Source organism: Dunckerocampus dactyliophorus, chromosome 16 (genome assembly GCF_027744805.1).
Source record: "Dunckerocampus dactyliophorus isolate RoL2022-P2 chromosome 16, RoL_Ddac_1.1, whole genome shotgun sequence".
Lineage (NCBI taxonomy): Eukaryota > Metazoa > Chordata > Actinopteri > Syngnathiformes > Syngnathidae > Dunckerocampus > Dunckerocampus dactyliophorus.
The window spans coordinates 18,416,569-18,439,693 of record NC_072834.1 but is presented as its reverse complement, the minus strand read 5'-3'; the positions used below and the strand labels follow the sequence as shown (position 1 = coordinate 18,439,693).

The window sequence follows — 23,125 nt, the reverse complement described above, 5'->3', positions numbered from 1 at the left end:
TAGTTTTAGTATCTCGAACATAATGTGGGTCTTTGTTTACATTACATTGCACAACTCTTACGCGCGGGCTACGGGATCTTTGGAGGGACACAAGAGACAGGCGCCACTTTAAGCATGGCAAGCTAGAGAGTTAACTATTTATTTATTTATTTATTTATTCTAAACTGAGTTCGAAACTGAGTGGGAAAGAAGGACAAAGTAAGAAGCAAAAACGTACCACTTCCACACGGGATGGGAGGAGAACTTATTTTCACTCTGTCATGTCGGACTCCATCCATGGCCGACTCCATGCAGTGCAAGTTAAGGTAATGTAATATAAGGTAATGTCTCATCAGCGTAACGTTACTGACACCTGTATGCCATAGTCAACCACGAAACAGCGGCCATTTTCAAAAACTGCGACAGAGTGAGGGAGTGATGTTGGAACCGTGGCGAGAGACGACCATATTACCCCAAAACATGCAACAAAATTCAGGTTCAAGTCAAATAGTATAAAAATGGCTTTTAAAGGGTCAGTTCGGTCTTAGAGATGTGGTGACCACAAGCTGCCCAGCGGGGACTCAATGTGATTTTTTTTCATGGGGGCCAGAATTCCTGGTGGCGCCCCTGTTTGCGATCACAAAAGATCATCATTTTGTTATGGGGTCGGGGCGTGGACATCCAAATAGAATTCTGCTTAGGGTCACAATCTGGCCAGGGGCGGCCCTGCCCACACGCATCTCATCTTTGCATCTTTGCTATTATACCGACCGAGTAAACCAAGCAAATCACTGCTTTTATCCTCAAGCACCTTACAATTGACTCTTACTTACTTACTTCTTACCAGCACCTTTTATTCAAAAAAATAAGCAGCATTCAGTGAGCTTAACATTATCTGTAATTTGAACTAGTTTTATGGCGCTTAGACTTTAGCTTTAGCTTTATTTTGTTTTTTTTTTAAATCATACATCACATGCATATTGCATTTTAGTGCATGGATATCAGTCGTTGTGCAACCTTTTCCTCTTTTAAACTTCACTTAAACAATTGATATTATGATGTCTTTCTATTTTTACAAGTAGTCGCTAGCATCTTGTAGTTTGGAATAAGCATGTATTTATAGAGATCGCTATGCTATTTCTGCAAGAAGGGTGCCTAATGAGACCTCTGTCCTTCCTTGACTGCACTCATTCAATTATCCTGATAATAACATGTCCTCACTCGCATTGCGTCTGAGTAAAGTTCACTAAGGTTGCCGTGACCTTGTGATAAACATTCATTGCCTGCCCGGGTCAGATCTGCTTCTTGCTCTGAACTTGCCAAAGCGATGAGGGTTTTACGAGCCAGAGACTGCAGTAGAGTAAATGAAGCCGCAGAGAGTCGGCCATGTTGGAAGGCTGCCGACAGTAATGACCATAAACATCTCAGTAATGTACTATAAAATGAAGTTGTTAAACTCACTTATGCTGAGGACCTTTTCGGACTAACCATCTGCCCGATGAGCGTCACTGTGAGGAGATTTTATATTTACGGCAAAAGTACGAGAACAGTAACCTTGTGGCTCTGTGTGTACATGAAGGCAAATTTAGTCCAAAGGAAGCACATTCAGCACAGTGAACTGCTATACAGTAGAGTACTTGATGCGCATGCTGCTTACTTCTGTACTACCTTGTGTACACCCTTCCACTGCTTGCATTTTCAGTAGTGCAAGTGCTACTGTCGCTTTACAATTTTATTTTTAAAATGCCACAATATCTATGCCAGGCCATGGGTTGACGTTCGACCACTGTAATAACACCACACCACATGTGCTACTTGTTCTCCGAGGTTTGCATTTTCAGGCTCTGAAACACAGTTTTTTGAGTTTGCCGAAAACAACACCATGTGTATCTGTAACCGTTGAATTGTATCGAATCCAACCATATCGTTTGTACACTTATTATTATTACACTGTCCACAATTATTAGGCAATTTGCATTGCTGATTATTCATTTTATTATTTAACAATAACAGTGCTTTTGGTCAATCCAAAATGTGAATTAACCTCAAACTTGAATATTTAAGTACGTGAAAGGGAGGTTTTGGCTTTTGTTGAGGATATCTCGTGTGCACAATTATTAGGCAACTATTAGTGTGCAGAATAATTAGGCAAGTCAAAGAAAATCACAAATATTCCCATCTCACTATTTTATTTTCATTTTTTTAAAAAGTCAGAATAAGTCAGTTTCTTGATCATTTGACCATCAACTTTTTGTGCAGCAGCAACTAAAGCCCCCCAGACACTGTTCAGAGAGGTGTACCTTTTTTCTTCACTGTAAATCTTACGTTTAAGGCCACACAAGTACTCAATATGGTTTAGGTCAGGTGAGCAAGTAGGTCATGTCATTATTTTTGAAGACCTTTTTAAGACCTTTACTAGCGAGCCACGAAGTGGAGTACTTAGATGCATGAGATGGAGCATTGTCCTGCATAAAAATCATGGTCTTGTTGAAAGACGCACACTTTTTCCTGTACCGCTGTGTGAAAAAATCAGCAGTAGGTTTGGGAGTTGAGTTTGAGTCCATCTTCAACCTGAAAATGAGAATATGGACTTGTAATGTCTGACTGCCCTGTCATGTATCTTTTTTTCAATAAAATAGAGTAAAAATGGACATATTTCAGACATAGTGTGACATGGTGATTAATCATGGTTAATTAATTAGAAAAACGTGATTATCTGATTATCTAAAACTTTTAATCATTTGACAGCCCAAATAAAAACTTACTTCTATCTGTGGTTAATTGTGATTAATTATGAGTTAACTATAGATAAAATGCAATTAATTACAATTAAATATTTTAATCGATTGACAGCCCTAGTTGGTATTGTTTTCAGAAACATCAATTTTGTAACCCATTTTCTAGAGTTTGCGTTTCCATCCAAACTGCCGTTCATATAATTGAAATGCCAAAATGAATACCGCTGTCATTGGTTAAATATTTGCGTTTTCAGGCTCCTCCCCCATCCAAAAACATGCAGGTTAGGTTAATTGGCAAATCTAAATTGTCCATAGGTATGAATGTGAGTGTGAATGGTTGTTTGTCTATATGTACCCTGCGATTGGCTGGCGACCAGTCCAAGGTGTACCCCGCCTGTTGACCGAAGTCAGCTGGGATAGGCTCCAGCATGCCCCCGTGACCCTAAAGAGGAGAAGCGGTATAGAAAATGGATGGATGGATGGATTTTTCCATTTACATTTTTTTTAATTCTGTATTTTACATATGACACTTTTACCAGCATAGAGTGTGTCCTTTTTGGGTTAGTGAATACAATTTTATTAAATGCAAAAATGCAAAAAAAAAAACCCTTACATTTATAGATGCGATTCATCATTGGCCAATTTTGCCAAGTAATTCAGAAATGGATGTAGCCTGGCTAACGTTTCTAATGGGATGTCAGCCTCTGCACACATTGCTACAAAATCTACAACAACTGTAATGCTCGTGCTTAACATTAAGGTAAATGTAGTCACATAGGCAATTCCAATTGCATTCTTAATGTAAGATATTTTTTATGACACCCTGATTTTGTTTACACAAGACAAGATGTGGCAAAAAGCGCTCTTATTTTGAAGGTCGAAGTGTGTCTGTGTGTGTTGAGAATATCTGATGACGGTTAAGACGAGCGAGGTGCAAGAATAAACTTGCCTCTAGTCTTTTTTCACTCAGAACTTGAACGTCGTCAGAGGGCATTGTGAAACGCTTAATACATGGAAACGGTAAAACACAACAAAGTGAAAATATACTAATCCACCTGAGTCACACACACACTCAGCCGCAGCTAGCATGCTCTGCTAAACTAAGCTAATCCAGCTAGCTTCCATTCACGTTCTGCAAGAGAAGTGTTTACGCCAACTTTCGCCGGTTTCAGGTCGCCATTTTGTTTTGACATGTTTAGCTCAGGAGAGGGCGGGTTAGTATTTGTGATGAGATTCTGCCACAATTGAGCAGTCCGCCATGGAAATACTTCCCCACACGAACGTTCCTTCTCCTCATGTACAAATATGTTTTTCTTTTTAAATTTAGTGGGTGCGCTCTGTAGCCCGGAAATGACAGTAATTATTAAAAAATGTGTTTATTTCATTCTCTCCCTTTTGATCCACCTTACCGCAACAGACCTTTTGTGTCACTGAAACTATTAATGGATAGATACTTCATTCATCTCCAAGCCTATATACCAAGACCAAGATTTGTTTTTAGATGTTTGCATTTTCAAGCTCAAAAGCGGCATTTTTGTGGAAATAAACACCACAAGTGACACTATTTTTGACATATCTGCAAGTCTTAGACTACCGTTTTTTGTATAAATTGCATGGTAACGGTGCGGGTTGAATTTCCGACACTTCCACTTCGAGTCTCGTATGTAAGTGTTCGCTATTTCAGGTTCCGAAATGCTGTTTTTGTGCAACCAAACAGCTAAAACTACATACATATATTTTCCCTATAGTGTTTTCCACTTCTGTAGTGCCTGTCCGTCAATGCAGGCCTAATGGAACCGTCTCAAAAATTAGCCTCACCTTATGAAAGTGTACAAGGAGGTAAACGAAGCATAACACAAAGCGGTTGCTTCGTGCCGGGAGACCTTGTGCTCCCTTCCTTCGTAATACTTCCCAATGACACGTAACGAGTTTGGCGGGTTTGTGGAAATGACGGCAACAGCTGTAATCCTGACAAAGCCGTGGCCGCTGAATGACTGAAGGCTGTGAAGAGTTACGGAGGAGCACTTAGTACGCTGCTTAGCGCTTTGTGCCTCGCCTCAGCGTACGCCGGGTCGATGATAAGTGGCGGAGACAGCTTGAGGATGTGCTCTGAAAGGCTCATTTGTTTAGGTCGGCAGCGCAAATTGTAGGGACGTGCCGCTTGATGCTCGTTGGAGGGCTGAATAATTAAAAGGACACTATCACTTGCAAATTCATTTTCCGTTAAAAGTGCTGCAGAGTAGCTTCACATCACAGTGTTTTTGATAACATGGAGTCTGACAGACGACATATGCAGGATACGTTGAGTCGAAACCAAATGACTTACTAATAATAGACTCCTGGTAACCTCATGACCTGCAGTTTTTATGGTATGAATGCAGTCAAGCCACCAATTAAATTGTTCTGACATATGTAAGATGTAATCGCAAGTGGCTGGTTGTCATTAACATGTCACTCATGGCTGTCACTTCACTGTGTGTGTTTGAAGCCTTTGAATCGATGCAGGCAGTAGGCTAAGTGTGCCTTTTGAAATAGTGCTCAGTGTCATAAGAATATAACACAAAAAAAAGAAACAAATCTGCAAGTATTTGACAATTGTTGACCATGAACACAATCTTTGCTGTCAAGCATCCAAGGTCTACTTACACACATTTGCAGGCGTACAAAAGAACTCAATCGACTCAGAATTATTAGCAAATTCATGAATAGATATTGCACACACTCAAAACAAGAACTGAACAGCGGACAGAGAAGGACAACCTTGAATCATGTCTGAATTGTTTTGCATGTACGAAACAAACCAAAGCGGGCCGCACGGTGGCCTAGTGGTTAGCATGTTGGCCACACAGTCAGGAGATCAGGAAAATCTGGGTTTGAATCTCCGTTTGGGCATCTCTGTGTGGAGTTTGCATGTTCTCCCCGTGTGGGGGTTTTCTCCGGCTACTCCGGTTTCGGTTTCCAAAATATGCATGTTAAAGGTTAACTGGAGACTTGATAGATAGATTGAATTGTCCACAGGTATGAATGTGAGTGTGAATGATTGTTTGTCTATATGTGCCCTGCAGTCCGGAGTGTATCCCACCTCTCGCCCAAAGTCACGTGTTACATGCTGTTATGTTTGGTTGCACCATGTAAGGTAGACATTTGGGTTGATGACCTCCTGTTGGTTTGTGTTGTGTGAGTAAGGCTGTCAATGTGAAGCTCAAGAAAGTGATGTTTTACTGTATATAGTAGCTCCTAGACGCAGCAGCATAGCCCAGCCTTGATTAGTGTGTAAAAAAAATGACATTTTTATGGGCATATCAATAACTTGTGTTTTTTTGCCATTTGCGGATGGTCTCGGAATGTAAACCGCCGAAGGGGACTCATGGGGGAACAAACTGTTGCCAAAAAACTGTAGGGAAGTCACATGTTACCATTATTAACTATCATACCACTGTAACAATGACCCTGAATGACAATGAATATTAAGACATTTAAAAAACAAATGATAACATGCTCAAGCTTAACTTTAACATCTAATGACAGATGTAAAAAGAACCACTATTAATATTAAGACATAAAAAAAAACAATACAATAATCTCGCTAACTAAAGACAAAGCGCAATGTGAGCTTGTTTCACATTTAATTTAACTGTCACGTAAGTGTACAGTGAAATTCACCACTGTAAAAAAAAATAAAATGAAAAACAAACAACATAATGCAAAGGAGACATAATGCGTATACCCCTATTATTTTCTTAACATTCTTAATTGAAAGTGTAAAAATGAATGAAGCACTCTTCAATATGAAGATGTAAACACAGAGATGTAAATACAAAGCCACACAAAGAAGAAAACAAAAGAATAATTAATCTGAGCTGACCTAACAAACTGAGATTTGCTGACATACTGCGCGGCCCTGTTTTTGACGTTACATGCATATTTTGTGTATATGACTTGAGAATTAACATTTTTTACAATATTTTAATGAGGCTCAGTCAAGTGATAACAAGCTAGTTTGGATGTATAATAGCATTAAGCACAAGGCGCTCAACCTGAGTAAACCCGACGAGCTGAGGTAACATGAGATTTACTGACATTGCACAGAGATTCGCATTGTCCGACTTCAGAGACGCCATTTTCTTGAAAATTTGCATTGGATGCCACTTTGGAAGTTCTATTTTAAATATGCGTCTATAAATCTTAAATATTGTTTCAATTAGGTTGAGTAAGGATTTAATAAGGCTCAGGGAAGTCATACTGCTAATAATACTGCACTGTGTTCCAAATTATTTTGCAAAAAGGATTTTAGTATCATAAACATATTTTTTTTGATTTTCAATGAAATTTATGGATGACATTGTGTCTTGGGGCTCTTTGGATTACTGATATCAGTCTCGGACAACTGTCACATTTAGTTTGCCAGGTGAGCCCAATTATTAAGCATGCCATAGATTTCAAGCAATATGTGAAAGAAAAAGGATCTCTCTGCTGACAAAAAAACACCAAGTATTGCAATGCCTTGGACAAGGCATGAAAACATTCAAAAATTCCCAAAAAACTTTTGTACGGAGAATAAATTTGTGGCTGATTCAGTTGACAGCCGGGATTGTGCTGATAAAGGCATAATGAGAAAGGTTTCTGCCAGACAAACGTATCGAATCAAAAGAGCACCTGCTAAAAAGCCATTACAAAGCAGCAAACAGGTATTTGAAGCTGCTGGTGCCTCTGAAGTCCCATGAACCTCAAGGTGGGGGATCCTCCAGGGGCTTGCAGTTTTGCATAAACCTACTATTTGGCCTCCTCTAACCAATACTCACAAGCAGAAACGGTTGCAGTGGGCCAACCCACGAGCCCCAGCAAGGAGCCAAGTCCCTAAAACCCGTCCAGAGGTACACTAGTACACCGGTTCGCCTCGTACACGACCCGTCTCCCACCCGAGCGAGAGAGGAATGCGTGAGGAAGTGACAGAGCGCTGCAACGATGTGCTTGTGCACACAACAGTAATGATTGCACGTTCATAAGGCTCAAAGTGTGCCTTTGCTACCTTAAAGTTAAGGCAGAAATATAACTCCACAGATGGATCTTGCACAGGTTCATGGCTGAGACCAGGGATCTTGGTCTCAGAAATGTCGGTGACCACTGAAGTAGAGTATGGCCATCATATCTCAACAAGGTTGTGATGTCAAGTAGGTGGCTGGGTCATGTTTTGGATCTGAATCATTGGGAGAGAGCTGGTAGGCCCTTTATTGTCCAAAAAATGACCTCAGCAAAGTATGTCGAGTTTCTGACTGACCACTTTCTTCCATGCAACAATATGAAGAACCGTACCGTCTGTAGCAAAATGATCTTGATGCATGACAATGCACCATCTCATGATGCAAAGCATACCTCCCTGTCATTGGCATCTTATGGGCATAAAAGGAGAGAAACTCATGGTTTGGCCCCCTTTTGTCCCCTGACCTCAACCCAATTGAGACCTATGGAGCATCGTCAAGCAAAAAACCTGAGGATGGGAGGCAGATCACAACAAAACAGCAGCTGTGGGGGGCTACTCTGACATCTTGCAAAGAAATTCAAATAGAAACACTCCAAAAACTTACAAGTTCAATGGAAGAATTTTGAAGGTATGTCAAAGAAGGGATGTTATGTTAACATGTAACTTTGCCTGTATTGAAATAGCTTTTGCTTTTAGTAAATCTGACTTCCTTATGCTGCAAATTCAACAAATAACCATTTTCGGTTCTTGACAACCAGTGAAATGCTTTGAAACTCTGTTGTGCATATTAATGTGGAACCGTGCATTTTAAGTTTTTCTTTTTGAAAACAAATACTGTTATCATTGGGTGGTTTGTTCAATAACATTCAAATTGTACTTTAAAGGTCAATTACTTGAAAATTATGACGACTGTAATTTATATTGACTAGAGAAAATATCATTTGCATAATAATTTGGGACACAGTGTAGTTTGGAGGTAGCATTAAAGTATCCGGAAAAGAAGTCACAAAGAAGAAGTACGATGCGCTCAATCTGAGTTAGTCGGACGATGAGCATTTTCCGACTGTAGAGGCATATTTTCCTTGATTGAGCGATAAATCGTACAACATCAGAAGCTCCATTTAAAATCTAGCCTAATCAAAATAATACAGTTTTAATAAGGCTTGTGCAAGTTACAAGAGGCTAGTTTGGGAGTAGAATAGCATTAAACTTACATGCCCGATTTCAGACTCGTTTTTGAAGCACATCTTGTAGCAAGTGCAGTGCTACACTGCAATTTCAAATTCTCCGCCGTAGGACTATCAGACAATTGTCTTTGGCTGCAGCAATAAAAATGACATTGTTGCGTTGCTGCTTCCTAGCAGCGCATCCACCGGCTTCTTGTTTTTTCCCCAGCATACGTGAAATGGATGCAAGCGTCTCCGTCTGGCCCCTCACCAATGATGTCTGCACTAGCCTGCAGAGAGTTTGCTCTCACGCCGTCCGCATGCTAACGAGCACGGCTGAGCTGACTTGTAGCCTCCTTGTGTCGGCGCCAGTCCGCACTCAACGCCAGCATCCAATTAAGTGGCATGCTAACCTCGTCAGTCGAACACTTCCTGTTTGCTTCTACATTAACGAGGTGCCGTGCAAATATTTGTGCTTTGGAATGGAACAACTTTGGCGCTTAGACGCTTAAAGCCTGTTTGCAGTAGGCTGTAATCCTCTTCGCTGGAGGATGAGCAGCACATGTTTTTGGCGCTCAAAACCCCTGATTTACTAATCAGTGGTTTAATAAGCTGCTACTAATACGGCAAACACAGTTAAAGTTGTTTTGTAACCTTTCCAAGTCTTTCATTAGCATACCTATTGTAATTTTATCCCAACAAGGTTTGATAAACGTCCGAAGATTTGTTGTACGCACAACACAGCTCACAGTTTCATTCGAACTACATTCAAATTTAGCGTATTTGCAGCCGTACTCGAGATCTTAACATGGGGCAAAAATGTTATGTTTTTCTTTAACTTTGATGAACTAGGCCATTTTTCTTCATGGTTAAAATAACATGCAACAACTTGGCCTGGCTAGTGAGTTTGTTCGTTCGTAAATTAGTATTTATAGTACGTGCTGTTCAGTACAGTAATCGGGAGAAAACCAAAAGAAGAAAAATATATTCAAAGGAAGCGATAACATTTTTAAGTTACACAACATTTTTTATTGAGTTCGTCAGTTCCTTTGCGCAACATTTTTTGGTGCGCAGAACTCCGGTCACAGTTTTATTTGGATCATGGTCAAATTGTGCAAGTTTGCAACAGTACTCAAGATCTCAACATGGGCCCAAAATCGTATCTTTTTCTTTAATTTTGATGAAGTTGTGATTTTATATTTGGCTAAACAACTCGTGAATTCAATGGCTTAGTTAGTTCATTAGTCCCAAACGTGAAAAATGCATGAAAACCATTTGAATCAAGCAATTTAGTTTGTCTGCGTCGCTGTTTCTGATAATCAGATGGAGCATCTGTGTTGTTCAGTACAAACATCTGAAGAAAACAAAAATTAGGCGGTCATTTACTGCAATATGTTTTTCTTTTGGTCACAACATACTATTTTTTCATACAAAACACCTGCAAATGTCCATTGCAATGATGGACTAAAATGTTGTTGTTGTTGTTGTTGTTGGCCATTGGCAAGGTCCAAAATGTTTTTTATTTTTTCCGCACAGACCACTGGTCAGTTTTATTCTGATCTTCAAGATTCAAAATTCAAGAGTTTTATTGTCATATGCACAGGTAGTTCTGCTATGCAATGAAATTCTTGTTCTGTTCATTCTCCCAAGAAAGAAAGAAAAGAAGAAAATGAATAAGAACATCAGAAACATTAATACCAATTTGTTTCAGATTGCTTCTAACAGTACTCAAGATATCAACATCGGTCAAAACTGCTGACTTTTGTCATGTTGTATTGGAGCTTCCAGTACCTTATGAGTAGAACATGATGGTTTGAAGAATAACTCTCATGGTACTTTCAGTATACATGATCATAAACTATTGGCCCTACAGCCATGCAGTTCTAGTTTATTTTTGATCCCACGTCTCAAAGTGAAGGGATTTTTTTAGCTCGTGTAGCGCTTTTTCCAACAAAAATGTGTAGTTAAACATCGCGTTGGCTTACTTTTCAGGGGTCATGTAAGGTGATCTAAGTGAGTTCACAGTACCTGTGGGAGGGACAGCACTGTGGGCTAGCATCTTTTCCGTTTTCCTGTCTTTTTTTCTTTTCTTTTCGACCACATGCGTTTGACACATGAGCCTCGGCAGCCTCTCCATTCTCAGAGACGTCGTACAAGTGGCTATTTCCAGGACGCCGACTGAGGAAATGGCCCAGGGAATAGCAATCCTTATTGTTGTCTTTAGCGCCGCTGATATGATCAGTGGCTTTCTGGCCAGTTGTCTTAGCGGGGGGGAGGTACGGTATCTACGCAAGGGTGGAAATAGATATGATGTTTTTTTTGTTTCTACCTCTAACCTGGGAAAGCAAACAGTGCAAGGGTTTGGTTGTCTGTGCTTGTATGGCGTTAACAGGGACTCAATATTTGCTCAGTCATGCAGTGTTAGTGTTGTTTTTTCTGCCATTTTTGTTGCCATCATTACACATCAGTGACATCATAGCACTAGCCTTTCTTAAGCGTGAACTTTTAGCTATTTAAAGACTACATTCGAGTCATATGCGTAGTGTACACTAGAGCCGAAGCAAAGTAGGTAGCTAGCGAAATAATGATGAATGAAAAAGTAGCTAACTAAACATTTAGCAAACTTAACACGCTCAGGCTCTATTAGCAATACACTTAGCCGATGATTTTTTTTTCTTCTTTCATTTTTTTGGGAGATTTTTTAATTATTTTAGACAGATCTTATTAAATAGTAGCTAGCTAACCAGCTAGCAGGCTGTAGCAAGCCCAGGCTGTATTAGCAATACACTTAGCTAACAATTTTTTTGAATTCTTTTTTTTTTTTTTTTTTTAGATTTCTTACTTGTTGTCGGCCAGTCTCGTGAAAATGTAGCTAGCTAACCAGTTAGCAAACTAAAAAGCACAGGTTCTATTTCCAATACACTTAGCTAACTTTTTTTTTGTTCTTTTTATGTTTCGACATTTCTGACTTTCTTACTCAATGTCAGCTGATCTAATAAGGAAGTGGTTAGCTAACCAGATAGCAAACTAACAAGAACACTTAGCTAACAATATTGTTTTTAATTCTTCATTGATTTGTTTGGTGATTTGTTACTTATTGTAGGAGGATATCTCACAAGCTAGCAAACCCAGGCTGAATTTGCATTCTTGGCTAACTTGAATTTGTCTCTCTTTTGCTTGGAGATTTATTATTGTCAATGCTGTTTCAAATCTCCACCCAGCCTGACAATTATGGCTTAATTTTGTTATTCACACGTTTTATTAAAAAAAAAAAAATAAGAAAGACTGTTTTTGCAACTACATTAACTGTCTTCAAATCGGCCAGTTAGCTGTTTTTTGTATAATCATACGAAGTGATAAATAATAAAAACATGACCTCCTGGGTGTGTAGTTCCAAAACAATAATCCCTACATAGTGTGTAATTGTTTTTATCCTATTATAAACGGAAACTAATATTTTATTTGGCCTGGGCATCGGGAAAAAACACACTGAAGCCACAGTGCGATGACTCGACTGTGAAACATCCATGTCTCATAGTGCCGGGATCACAGCAGGAATTCTTGTCAAGCATTCCCATGAAGCTCCCGGTGAGAAGACCGAGGCCAAACGGACTCCTTCGCGTTTGTGTCAAAATACCACAAGGCTCAGCGGGATTTCTTTGGGATCAGAATTCAGTTTCCCGAGCGTGCTTCACCGCCATCGTGAGAAAGAAAGAGAGGTGTCCTGATGAAGCCTTTCATATCCGGCTAATGTCTAACTGTCCACTCCGTGTTCTTCAGTCTGTTGCTACAAGATAAAGTGCGCCTGCTAAAGGATATTCTTTGATTTACGGCATCAAACTTTCAAAAACAGCCGCCCGAGGAGAAATGAGTCAGTCGACACCGAGAGAAAAAATCAATCATTACCTCTAAAAATACTTCTATCGCGGTCGCGAGCTTCTCTGTTGCAGGATGCTTCATGTTTGTGATCAGTGAACCAGGACAAGGCAGCAGTGTCGCCCTTTTATTGCTGTTGTTTTATACTGCACATCTTTGCCCTTGGACCTTACGCAGATCTAATAACTTCCTTTCAAGCTCAGATCTTAAGCAGTTGGCTGAAAATACCACACTTGCTGAAGGAGTGGCCTCCAATCTAATAGATGCTTTGCACACAGCCCCTATTCCTAAAAGCTGCTACCCAAAACAGCAGTACCTAAACAGCCTCACGGTGCACCATCAAATACAATCTTATGTTATTCACTCTTTGCTGCTTCACTGCTTTCTGTGTCATATTGGAGGTATTATTATTATTGTTATAAAAATGTGTTATATGTGTATATACATAAATGCATACATGACTTCGCTAAAATGCCTTACCCCTAATAGATCCCTAATAGATATTAGGAAATACCATACATAAATACACCAGTGCCCAAGAAACTGCATACAGATTAATATTTTGTTTATCCGCTGCTACAGGTGATGCACCCACATAATGCAACGCTTGCTTCAGGAACCCAAACAAGTATTAGGGTAGGGTATTGACTCAGGTCCAGGTTATCACAGAGTAGGAAGGGTACCACCTCCTCAACAAGGTCCCGAACCGCTTGTTTATGTCAAAAGGGGCAGAGTTTGATCTAATTGAACTAAATAAGATCTCAAAAATGCTCTTTGATATACAGTACATATATCTTTATACCACACTCTACTTAATATGCACCGGGTGCACGGGAGTTATGTTACATATTTTATGGCAGGCTGATTTATTTATTTTTATCTAATAGACCCTCTATATGTACCAGAGTGGAAAGTTTTAATCACAGAATTATAAGCACACATTGCCTCAGAAATGGAGTTGATATGTTGAAAAAGAAACTGTGACGATGGCTAAAGTAGCCATGCCAAACACTTTAACAAACTATTGGAAAATGGAAATGGAAAAAACAGAATTTGGGGAAAAGTAAAATAGATTTTATAGGGCTCTATCTGTGTGTATGCTAGCGGGCCTGTCTCCACCCAGCGACATACAGAGACTGACAAACGGGCTCGCTCCGTTCATGCTGTTGTTCTCTAGAACAAACGCTCCAAGGCGCTGAAACCAATGCCCAGACACACATGCAATTTATTGAGGCCAGCAAAATGATCGAGTTGATTTTCACATTTTAATCTCGCGAGATCTTGTGACATGGGATCTTGTGACATGGGATCTTGTGACACCCCTGACTATGGACTGACCAAACAACAAAACCACGTGCGTCTCTTTTTATTTGTGCTTTGATCTGTGACACATTCACAGGCGTAACATAATATGAATTTGACCTATTATTTTATGTGTAAATCTATCAGAAACTAACATGAGTATGCAGCTAACACGTCAATTGTATTTACAATGCGACAATTCACAGCAAAAGTTCTTATGAAGAAACACTTCACCTACATCAGCACTTTGGCAACGGAGGCAAGGAAAAAAAGTCCCTCTAAGGCAGAGACAGAAGGACAGAGGCTGGCTCATGTTTGCCTTGCTCTCTGTCATCTAGTCTTTGATCCTCCTGCAGCACAAAAATGTAATATACTCTGTCCATAGCTTTGACGTTGTTTTCTTTTTTGCTGATTTTTCTCTCTTGCCCTCCAGCTGCCATCCAGGTGCAGATCACTCCACCGCAAGGGCAGATCAGCGTAGGAGATTCCAAGTTTTTCCTCTGCGAAGGTAAGAGAACACTCAGATGTATGCAGGTAGCATGTGGATTGGTTAAAAAAAATTGAGAAATGACAGGGAAATTGTAGCTTTGTCTTACATGTGGTTTTGCTGTACTACACAGGCTAAACCGATGTCTGTCAGGGGATTACATGTGTCACGGAGAGTTTGTGCTGTAAATTAAGTGTATGGTTGGTCAGCTAGCCATGCAGGCTGGCTCTGAGTGTTCTGACTTCCAGACCAGCATAATGGACGTAGTGTTACACTTCATTCTTTAAAAACTCAGTCATCCAAGGTACTCAACTGGTCAGGCGTGCTACACCACGATCCTACACCTGGGCCGGACATGGTGCATTCCAGCGCCACATGGCCTTCTCCCCGTTGGGACTGTTTCCGGATAAAATCCTTGTCATTCCTCTTCAACTGTTGCTGTTGGCTCCCAAGAAGGAATGTGAATTTCCCTTCAGTTTTCCAAAAGCTTTTAAAATGTACATAGAGCCTCTTCAATAAGAAATCTTCAATAAGAAAGTGGATGAAATGTCAAAACTGTCCTTGTTTTTAAGCTTTGGAGTTTGACTATTGAGTTTTGACAATGTGGAAAGCTTGTAATGCATTGGAGATCACAATCTCTCTACCTCCGAGAGAATTTAACAAAACCTAATCATGCCAACAAGAAAAAAAAAGTATGATTCTTTATCTGAGCCACGTCACAAGTTTGTAAGGCCACTTGTTGCTTGGCAGAATTTGGGGAGCACAGTAATTTGTCTTTCATGGGAAATTTGAGGTAGAGGGCCGGCTGCATCACACAACAAGAGAATGGACGGGGACAGTTGTCGATTAAAAAATAGGCCACAACGCCACTTTTTTCCACTTTTTGGGGCAGGGATTTTTCTTCCAATGAAAACACAGTAAACCACATAAACGACAAAAAGTCAATGCGATTGATCATAAAACTGACTAAAAAGAAACAACAACAGAGATTTAACTTGAGCCAGCTGGACAGCAGGAGAAAGGACAGGAACAGTAGGGAGAGACACTACAAGACAAAGTCAGCAATGCAGAGAAAAATTATACGCAAAACTCACGGTATCACGGATTCTCTGCATCGATACACTTTAAATGAGAAAATGGAATGCAAAAGGTAATTTAAGAAAAATAAAAATAATATTTAGTTCACTGACGAAATATTTGTGGGGCATAATAAATATATATTTTTTTTGTCCTCCGAAACAGAGGCTTCTACACTGCAGAAAAGGATGTGCAGTTAGGGACATAGTACAAATATATCCTAAAAAAACAGCACTACAGTCATCCCTCGCTATGTCACGATTCGAGCATCGCTCCCTCACTCTTTCGTGGTTTGTCAAACATTAATTAATTAATAAATAATTGCTTTTTTTGTTGTTTTTTTTTCCCCCCCTGTCCTGTCCAGCCTTTAAAGCAGATAGACTTGTACATCTAAATGCCGTCAAGTGCTCAACAGATTTACTCTGCCAGGGAGAAGTGTGATATACACTTCCCCTGTTATACAAAATGTATTTGACTTTGATGCTTGTTATAAAGCAAATTTGGAGTGACCCGCCCGGAGCAGGAGGGAACAGAGAAGAAGAGAAAAGGAAACGGGAGGGGGTGCGGGGATGAGAGGGGGGCAAAAAAAAGAGAGACAAGAGACAAGGACAACAGCAGCAACAACAACAATTGTGACAACAAGAACAGAACAACAGAAACATACAGAACGACATCAGCAAATAAATGTCTGTGACAACTATAAAGACGAACAAGGACATAAGGACAAAGGACAAAACAACATCAACAACCACAATGACAACGCTGTCAATGACAATCACACATAATAGCAGTCATGAAATGATGAACTATGATAGTGATCACAATGATAATACTGCATTGAAACAGTCACACATAATCGAGGAAAAGGCTTCTTGAGACGTCATCTGTACTTCTGTGAAGAAGGTGTCGGACGTTTCGCTCCTCATCCGAAGAGCTTCGTCAGCGAACTAATAAGTGCTGGTAGCTTAGGCCTTAAATACAGTAAGAGTGGGCGGAATTGGTGTGCCAACACCCTCCTACTATTGGTTCCTTACACTAAGCCTGGGCGGAGTAGTGGTATAATCCTATCCTGCTGTTAACACCTCCGATAAAAGGGAAGTGTCGCTCCCTGAATTGGGTATGAACGACTCTGATACTGGCTCGTTAGCATCTATTGTTCTGGCTCGGCCCTGGCTTCACCTCATTTGCAAGACTAAGAGCTGTGGGTTTTGGTCTCAGTAACCTGCTGAACACAGGGTCCAAATTAAACCTCAAACCACCATTCCGATTCAATGATGGGTTCTGTTGTTCGACAAAAATAGCTTCCTTTACTCCTCTTTCAAACCATCTGTTTTCTTTGGCCAAAATCTTTACCTCGCTGTCCTCAAAAGAGTGATTGGTAGCTTTAAGGTGTAGATGTACTGCTGATTGAGGACCACTAGAATTGTCCCTGCGATGTTGATAAAGCCTTTTTTGGAGCATTTGCTTGGTTTCCCCAATGTAGTGCTCTTTGCATTCCTCATCTTTACAGTGGATGGAATAGACCACATTGCTTTGTTTCTGGTTTGGAGCCTTGTCTTTAGGATGCACTAATTTTTGTCTCAGGGTATTTACTGGTTTGAAATAGGTAGGAATTTTGTGTTGCCATAAGATCCTCTGGAGTTTTTTGGAGACCCCCGCTACATAAGGGACTACCACTCCTCTCCTTTTTGCTTCTGTGGGCTTTTGGGTTTCTTTCCCTACTCTCTTCTTTTGACATTTGTTAAAAGCCCACCGCGGGTACCCACAGGTTGAGAGCGCTCTCTGGACATGTTGTGTCTCCTTTTTCTTTCCCTCAGCACTAGTTGGTATTTGTTCCGCTCTATGTTGGAGGGTCCTAATAACCCCTAGTTTATGTTGTAGTGGATGGTTTGATTCAAAAAGCAGGTATTGGTCAGTGTGTGTGGCCTTTCTAAAGACCTCTGTAAGTAGCTGTCTGTCCTCTCCTATAATTACCTTGCAGTCTAAGAAGGCTAGTTGGTTCTCTTTAGTGTCCTCGCGAGTAAATTTGATATTGGTGTCCACCGCATTGATGTGATCTGTGAAAGACTGAATTTCTTGTTTTTTGATTATGACAAAGGTGTCATCCACGTATCTAAACCAGTGCCTTGGTTTTGTCCCTGAGAAGGATGTGAGAGCCTGTTTCTCCATCTCTTCCATGTACAGATTCGCCACTATGGAGAGTCATTCATACCCAATTCAGGGAGCGACACTTCCCTTTTATCGGAGGTGTTAACAGCAGGATAGGATTATACCACTACTCCGCCCAGGCTTAGTGTAAGGAACCAATAGTAGGAGGGTGTTGGCACACCAATTCCGCCCACTCTTACTGTATTTAAGGCCTAAACTACCAGCACTTATTAGTTCGCTGACGAAGCTCTTCGGATGAGGAGCGAAACGTCCGACATCTTCTTCACAGAAGTACAGATGACGTCTCAAGAAGCCTTTTCCTCGATGGACAACTCCTGTACGACTGAGAGCCTACACAGACGAGTCACACATAATAGCAGTCATGAAATGATGAACTATGATAGTGATCACAATGACAATACTGCATTGAAACAGTCACACATAATTGTAGTAATGAAATGATTATCCATGATAGTGAACAGAATGATAATTACTGTAATGCACATCATTGTAAAAAAAAAACTATAGTCATACTGCTTATATCACCGTCGCTGTAATAAAACCAACAACATAATAACACCCTGGTTAGCTCAGCGAGTAATGTGGGGAAGTACGTATGTACTGTGAGTATGCATATGTACAGGTATCTCTGTATGTGGGGAAGACTTCATATATATAAAGGTGCAAGAATGTGTGGGCGTGTAATTGTCACTGAGAATGCATGAAAGGAAAGGGGCCGCCTTCCACCTCCCAGAGAGCCCCGCCCCAAATAGCCAGGCCGAGCCCCCGCCGCCAGAAGGCCACCAGGCCCACGGGGCAGGCAGCACAAAGATCAGTGCCCCAAGAGCCAGCCCAGAGAGCCCTCCCCCCGGGAAGACCAGCAAGAGGATGAAGAGAGGTAATCCCAGCCAAGGACAGGGCGCCGGCGGGCCGGAGGACTGCCAACCCCTGAGACCAGCGAGAGATCACACCCCACAAAGGCAGACGAGTACCGGGGGCCACAAACCGGCAGGCCCAGAGACGCCCCCACAACCGGAAAGAAGCCCGCCCATGCCGGAAGCGCCAATCTCCGCCCACCGCCACCCCCACCCCCAGGGAGCAGAGCCCGGCCCGCCCCGGGCAAACCCCCGCCCGACCCCCGACACAGGGCCGCCCCGCCCCCGCCCAGGGATGCAGGAGGCACACCCTCCACCCACCCGGCGGCAGAGATGTATCACCCAGCACCTGACCCCCACGGAGCAAACCCCTGTATGCCCCCCCCCAAAAAATAAATAACTAAAATAAATAAATAAATAAATAAAAGTACACACACGCATGCACATACACACTCCTACACACCCACACGCATGCACATACACACTCCTACGCCCCCACGCGCACGCACATACACACTCCTACGCACCCAAGCGTGCACACACACGCACGCACACACACAGTGGTCGACTGCCCGACACCCGGAAGCCTCACCCTATCCCCCGTTGGTAACCCAAGGAGCAGCGGAGCCTTTTATAATGTATGTATGTATGTTTTGGACACTCGGGTGAAGAGAGGGGCAGAGCTCTCAACCCATCACCACCTGGTGGTGAGTTGACTCCGATGGTGGGGGAGGATGCCAGTCAGACCTGGCAGGCCCAAACGTATTGTGAGGGTCTGCTGGGAAGTCCCCTTTCAGAAGGAGTTTCAACTCCCACCTCCGGGAGAGCTTCGACCATGTTCCGAGGGAGGCGGCGGACATTGAGTCCGAATGGACCATGTTCCGTGCCTCCATTGTTGACGCAGCTGATCGGAGCTGTGGCCGTAAGGTGGTCGGTGCCTGTTGTGGCGGTAATCCCAGAACCCGTTGGTGGACACCAGTGGTGAGGGATGCCGTCAAGCTGAAGAAAGAGTCCTATCGGGCCTTTTTGTCTCATTGGACTCCGGAAGCAGCTGACAGGTATCGGCAGGCCAAGCGGTCTGCGGCTCTGGCAGTCGCTGAGGCAAAAACTCGGACATGGGAGGAGTTCCGAGAAGCCATGGAGAACGACTTCCGGACGGCTTCGAAGAGATTCTGGACTACCATCCGGCGTCTCAGGAGGGGGAACCAGTGCACAGTCAACACGGTGGAAAGAATACTTGAAGACCTCCTCAAGCCCCAAGACATGTCTATAAGGAAGCAGAGCCTGGGGACTCCACGGTGGGCTCTCCTGTCTCTGGGGCTGAGGTTGTCAAAAAGCTCCTCGGTGTCAGGGCCCCGGGGGTCGATGGATGTTCCTTAAGGCCTTGGATGCTGTGTGCGTGTCTTAGTTGACAAGACTCTGCAGCATTGCGTGGACATCGGGGGAACTATGGATTGGCCGACAAGGGTTGTGGTCCCCCTTTTTAAGAAGGGATACCGGAGGGTGTGTTCCAACAATCGTGGGATCACACTTCTCAGCCTCCCTGCTAAGGTCTATTCAGGGGTTCTGGAGAGAAGGATCCGCCGGATAGTTGAATCTCAGATTCAGGAGGAGCAGTGTGGTTTTCGTCGTGGTCGTGGAACTGTGGACCAGCTTTACACTCTCAGCAGGGTCCGTGAGTGTGCATGGCAGTTTGCCCAACCAGTCAACATGTATTTTGTGGACTTGGAGAAGGCATTCGACCGTGTTCCTTGAGGAATTCTGTGGGGAGTACTCCGGGAGTATGGGGTGCCGGACCAGTTAATTCAGGCTGTTTGTTCCCTGTATAACTGGTGTCAGAGTTTGGTTCGCATTGCCGGCAATAAGTCGGACCCGTTTCCAGTGAGGGTTGGACTCTGCCAGGGCTGCCCTTTGTCACCGATTCTGGTGTAGCCAGGGCGTTCAGGGGTTCCGGTTTGGTGGCTGCAGAATTGAGTCTCTGCTTTTTGCAGATGATATGGTCCTGCTGACTTCATCGAGCAGTGAACTTCAACTTTCATTGGATTGGTTCGCAGCCAAGTGTGAAGCGACGGGATGACAATGACCACCTCCAAGTCCGAGTCCATGGTTCTCGCCTGGAAAAGTTCCATCTCCAGGTCGGGAATGAGATCCTGCCCCAAGTGGAGGAGTTTAGGTACCTCAGGGTCTTGTTCACGCATCAGGGAAGAATGGAACGCGAGATCGATAGACGAATTGTTGCGGCGTTGCAGTGATGCAGACTCTACGGAATAGAGAGCTGAGTCGAAAGGCAAAACTCTTTATTTACCGGTCGATGCACGTTCCTACTTTCACCTATGGTCATGAGCTTTGGGTAGTGACCGAAAGGACAAGATCACGGGTACAAGCAGCCGAAATTAGTTTTCTCCCTAGGGTGGCTGGGGTCTCCCTTAGAGATAAGTTGAGACGCACTGTCATCCGGGAGAGACTCAGAGTAGAACTGCTACTCCTCCGCATGGAGAGGAGTGGGATGATGTGGCTCGGGCATCTAGTCAGGATGCCTCCCGGACGCCTCCCTGGGGGAGGTGTCCAGGGCAAGTGTGGCCAGTAAAAGGCCTCGGGGAAGACCCAGGACACGCTGGACAGACTATGTCTCCCAACATTTCCAAGGTGTGGCGGGTTTGATTGAGCTGTGCCACCATGATCCATTACATGTAGCGGAAACCCTGAAGAATTAGGAGACAAGGTTGTGAGTATTAACTATCATTTTGTGACACAAAGTCATTAGCTTGTTAAGTATGTAAGATATTGTTATTATTTCACCTTTTAGATTCAGTCAAATAACTAAATGGAATAACAATTTTCAGTCCTATAGCTTCTCATACGCCTGACACACACTCACATAGCACAATTCGAGTTTCACAACAGTTACATATGACTTATGGAAAAATACTGGAAGGCAGACACACAAAATATGCATTGTTGTCACTCTCTCTCACACAAACATAACTTTAACTTTCTAAGGGGTGTGCCAACTATGTAGACTTTGTGTACCTTCAGTCAAGGCTCCTCATCAATCTGTCTTGGCGATGTAACCAAATATGTTGCTGTTACTTTTTAAAAACAATTTGAAAACCTTTTAATTGTGTGATCATTGACTTCTACTCCGATAGAAATGTGGTCCCAAGATACTGTGAAGAAAGATAAAGAAATAACTTTCACATGTAGAAATTTGCATCAAAATATGCTCAAAGTAAAATAAACGTACGTTTTCCTCAGTGGTAGGAGATGTTAAAGACATAGACTGGTACACGCCCAGCGGGGAGAAGATCCTTCCGAACAACCCCAACATCCACGTCAACCGCAATGACGAGACCAGCTCGGCCCTTATCATCTATCACGCCGACGTGGACGACGCTGGTATCTACATGTGCGTGGCCAAGAACGGCGACAAGGAGGCACAGGCCACGGTCCAAGTTAAGATCTTCCGTAAGTCACCCGCCGCCACAATGTTTGACCCAATCTGGAGGGCCTCTTTGATGTATTTCCCGTCGTCCACTTTCAGAAAAGATCACCTTCAAGAACGTTCCCAGCCCGCAGGAGTTCAATGAGGGCGATGATGCTGACATTGTCTGTGACGTGATTGGATCACCGCCGCCTTTCATCCTATGGAAGCATAAGGGCGCCATCATCAAGGCAGAAAAAGACGGTAAGCTTCGTGATATGTTCTTCTCCTCTCTTCTCCTGGCTCACTCTTACTCAGCCAGTGACGCAGATGAACATGTGAGATAGGGGTCAGGAGACAACAGAAAAATAAATACACATGGCACTCATATGAGACAAGTTGACAGTGCTTTCAACCTAGAAAGGACAGACTCATTGACGTCCATTCTTCCTTTGGAATTTTAAAACCAGTTATATGCTCAGAGAAGTTGAACTATGAGACAAAGCACAATGTTTTTGACCAAACATTCCCAATCAAGTTTGAACTCAGGTTACAGTTACAGAAAATACGCAGTCTCAGAGCACAATATGAAAAATACACCCCGATCCTGATCCTGTAGGTCAGTGGTTCTCAATCTTTTTGCAGCCATGTACCCCCTATCCCAGGGGTGAGGGAATTTTAGTTGAATGCCCTTTGGTAGAATTTCCAGCTGCAAGGCTCCGGTTGGTTGATTGCAAACACACATACATGCACACAGTTTGGAATCATTTTATTGTTGTGATGCCAGGTTGATGTGGGTGTAAGATACCCGCTGTGGCTCATCAATCTGTTGCCCAGCGATGGAACGACAATACACAACCTGCTGGTCATAAAACGCTAACATGCTGCACGCCTGGCTCCAGCAATATCTCTGAGTCAGAAAACTATACTGCTCATAACCACAGATTTGATATTTTTACGAGTGTATGTTTTTTTGGAAGCTAACTCTTCTAATCCTGAGCTGATGCACACAAAACACCCACTGTAACTTTAGGGTGTTTAGGCGTATCACCAATAAATGTGATATACACTTTTA

The 23,125-nt window shown here is 42.5% G+C and overlaps 1 protein-coding gene across 10 annotated transcripts in view; it reads left to right on the top strand.

Moving 5' to 3' along the window:
* Nucleotides 1-23,125, top strand: part of LOC129169112 (neural cell adhesion molecule 1-like) — a 282,683-nt gene that overhangs the window by 180,489 nt on the left and 79,069 nt on the right. For all 10 annotated transcript variants that reach the window (XM_054755176.1, XM_054755178.1, XM_054755177.1 and 7 more), the window contains exons 2-4: nt 14,476-14,550; nt 21,885-22,094; nt 22,171-22,314. In XM_054755176.1, the coding sequence (XP_054611151.1) occupies nt 14,476-14,550; nt 21,885-22,094; nt 22,171-22,314 (429 nt within the window). The remainder of the gene's footprint in view (nt 1-14,475; nt 14,551-21,884; nt 22,095-22,170; nt 22,315-23,125) is intronic.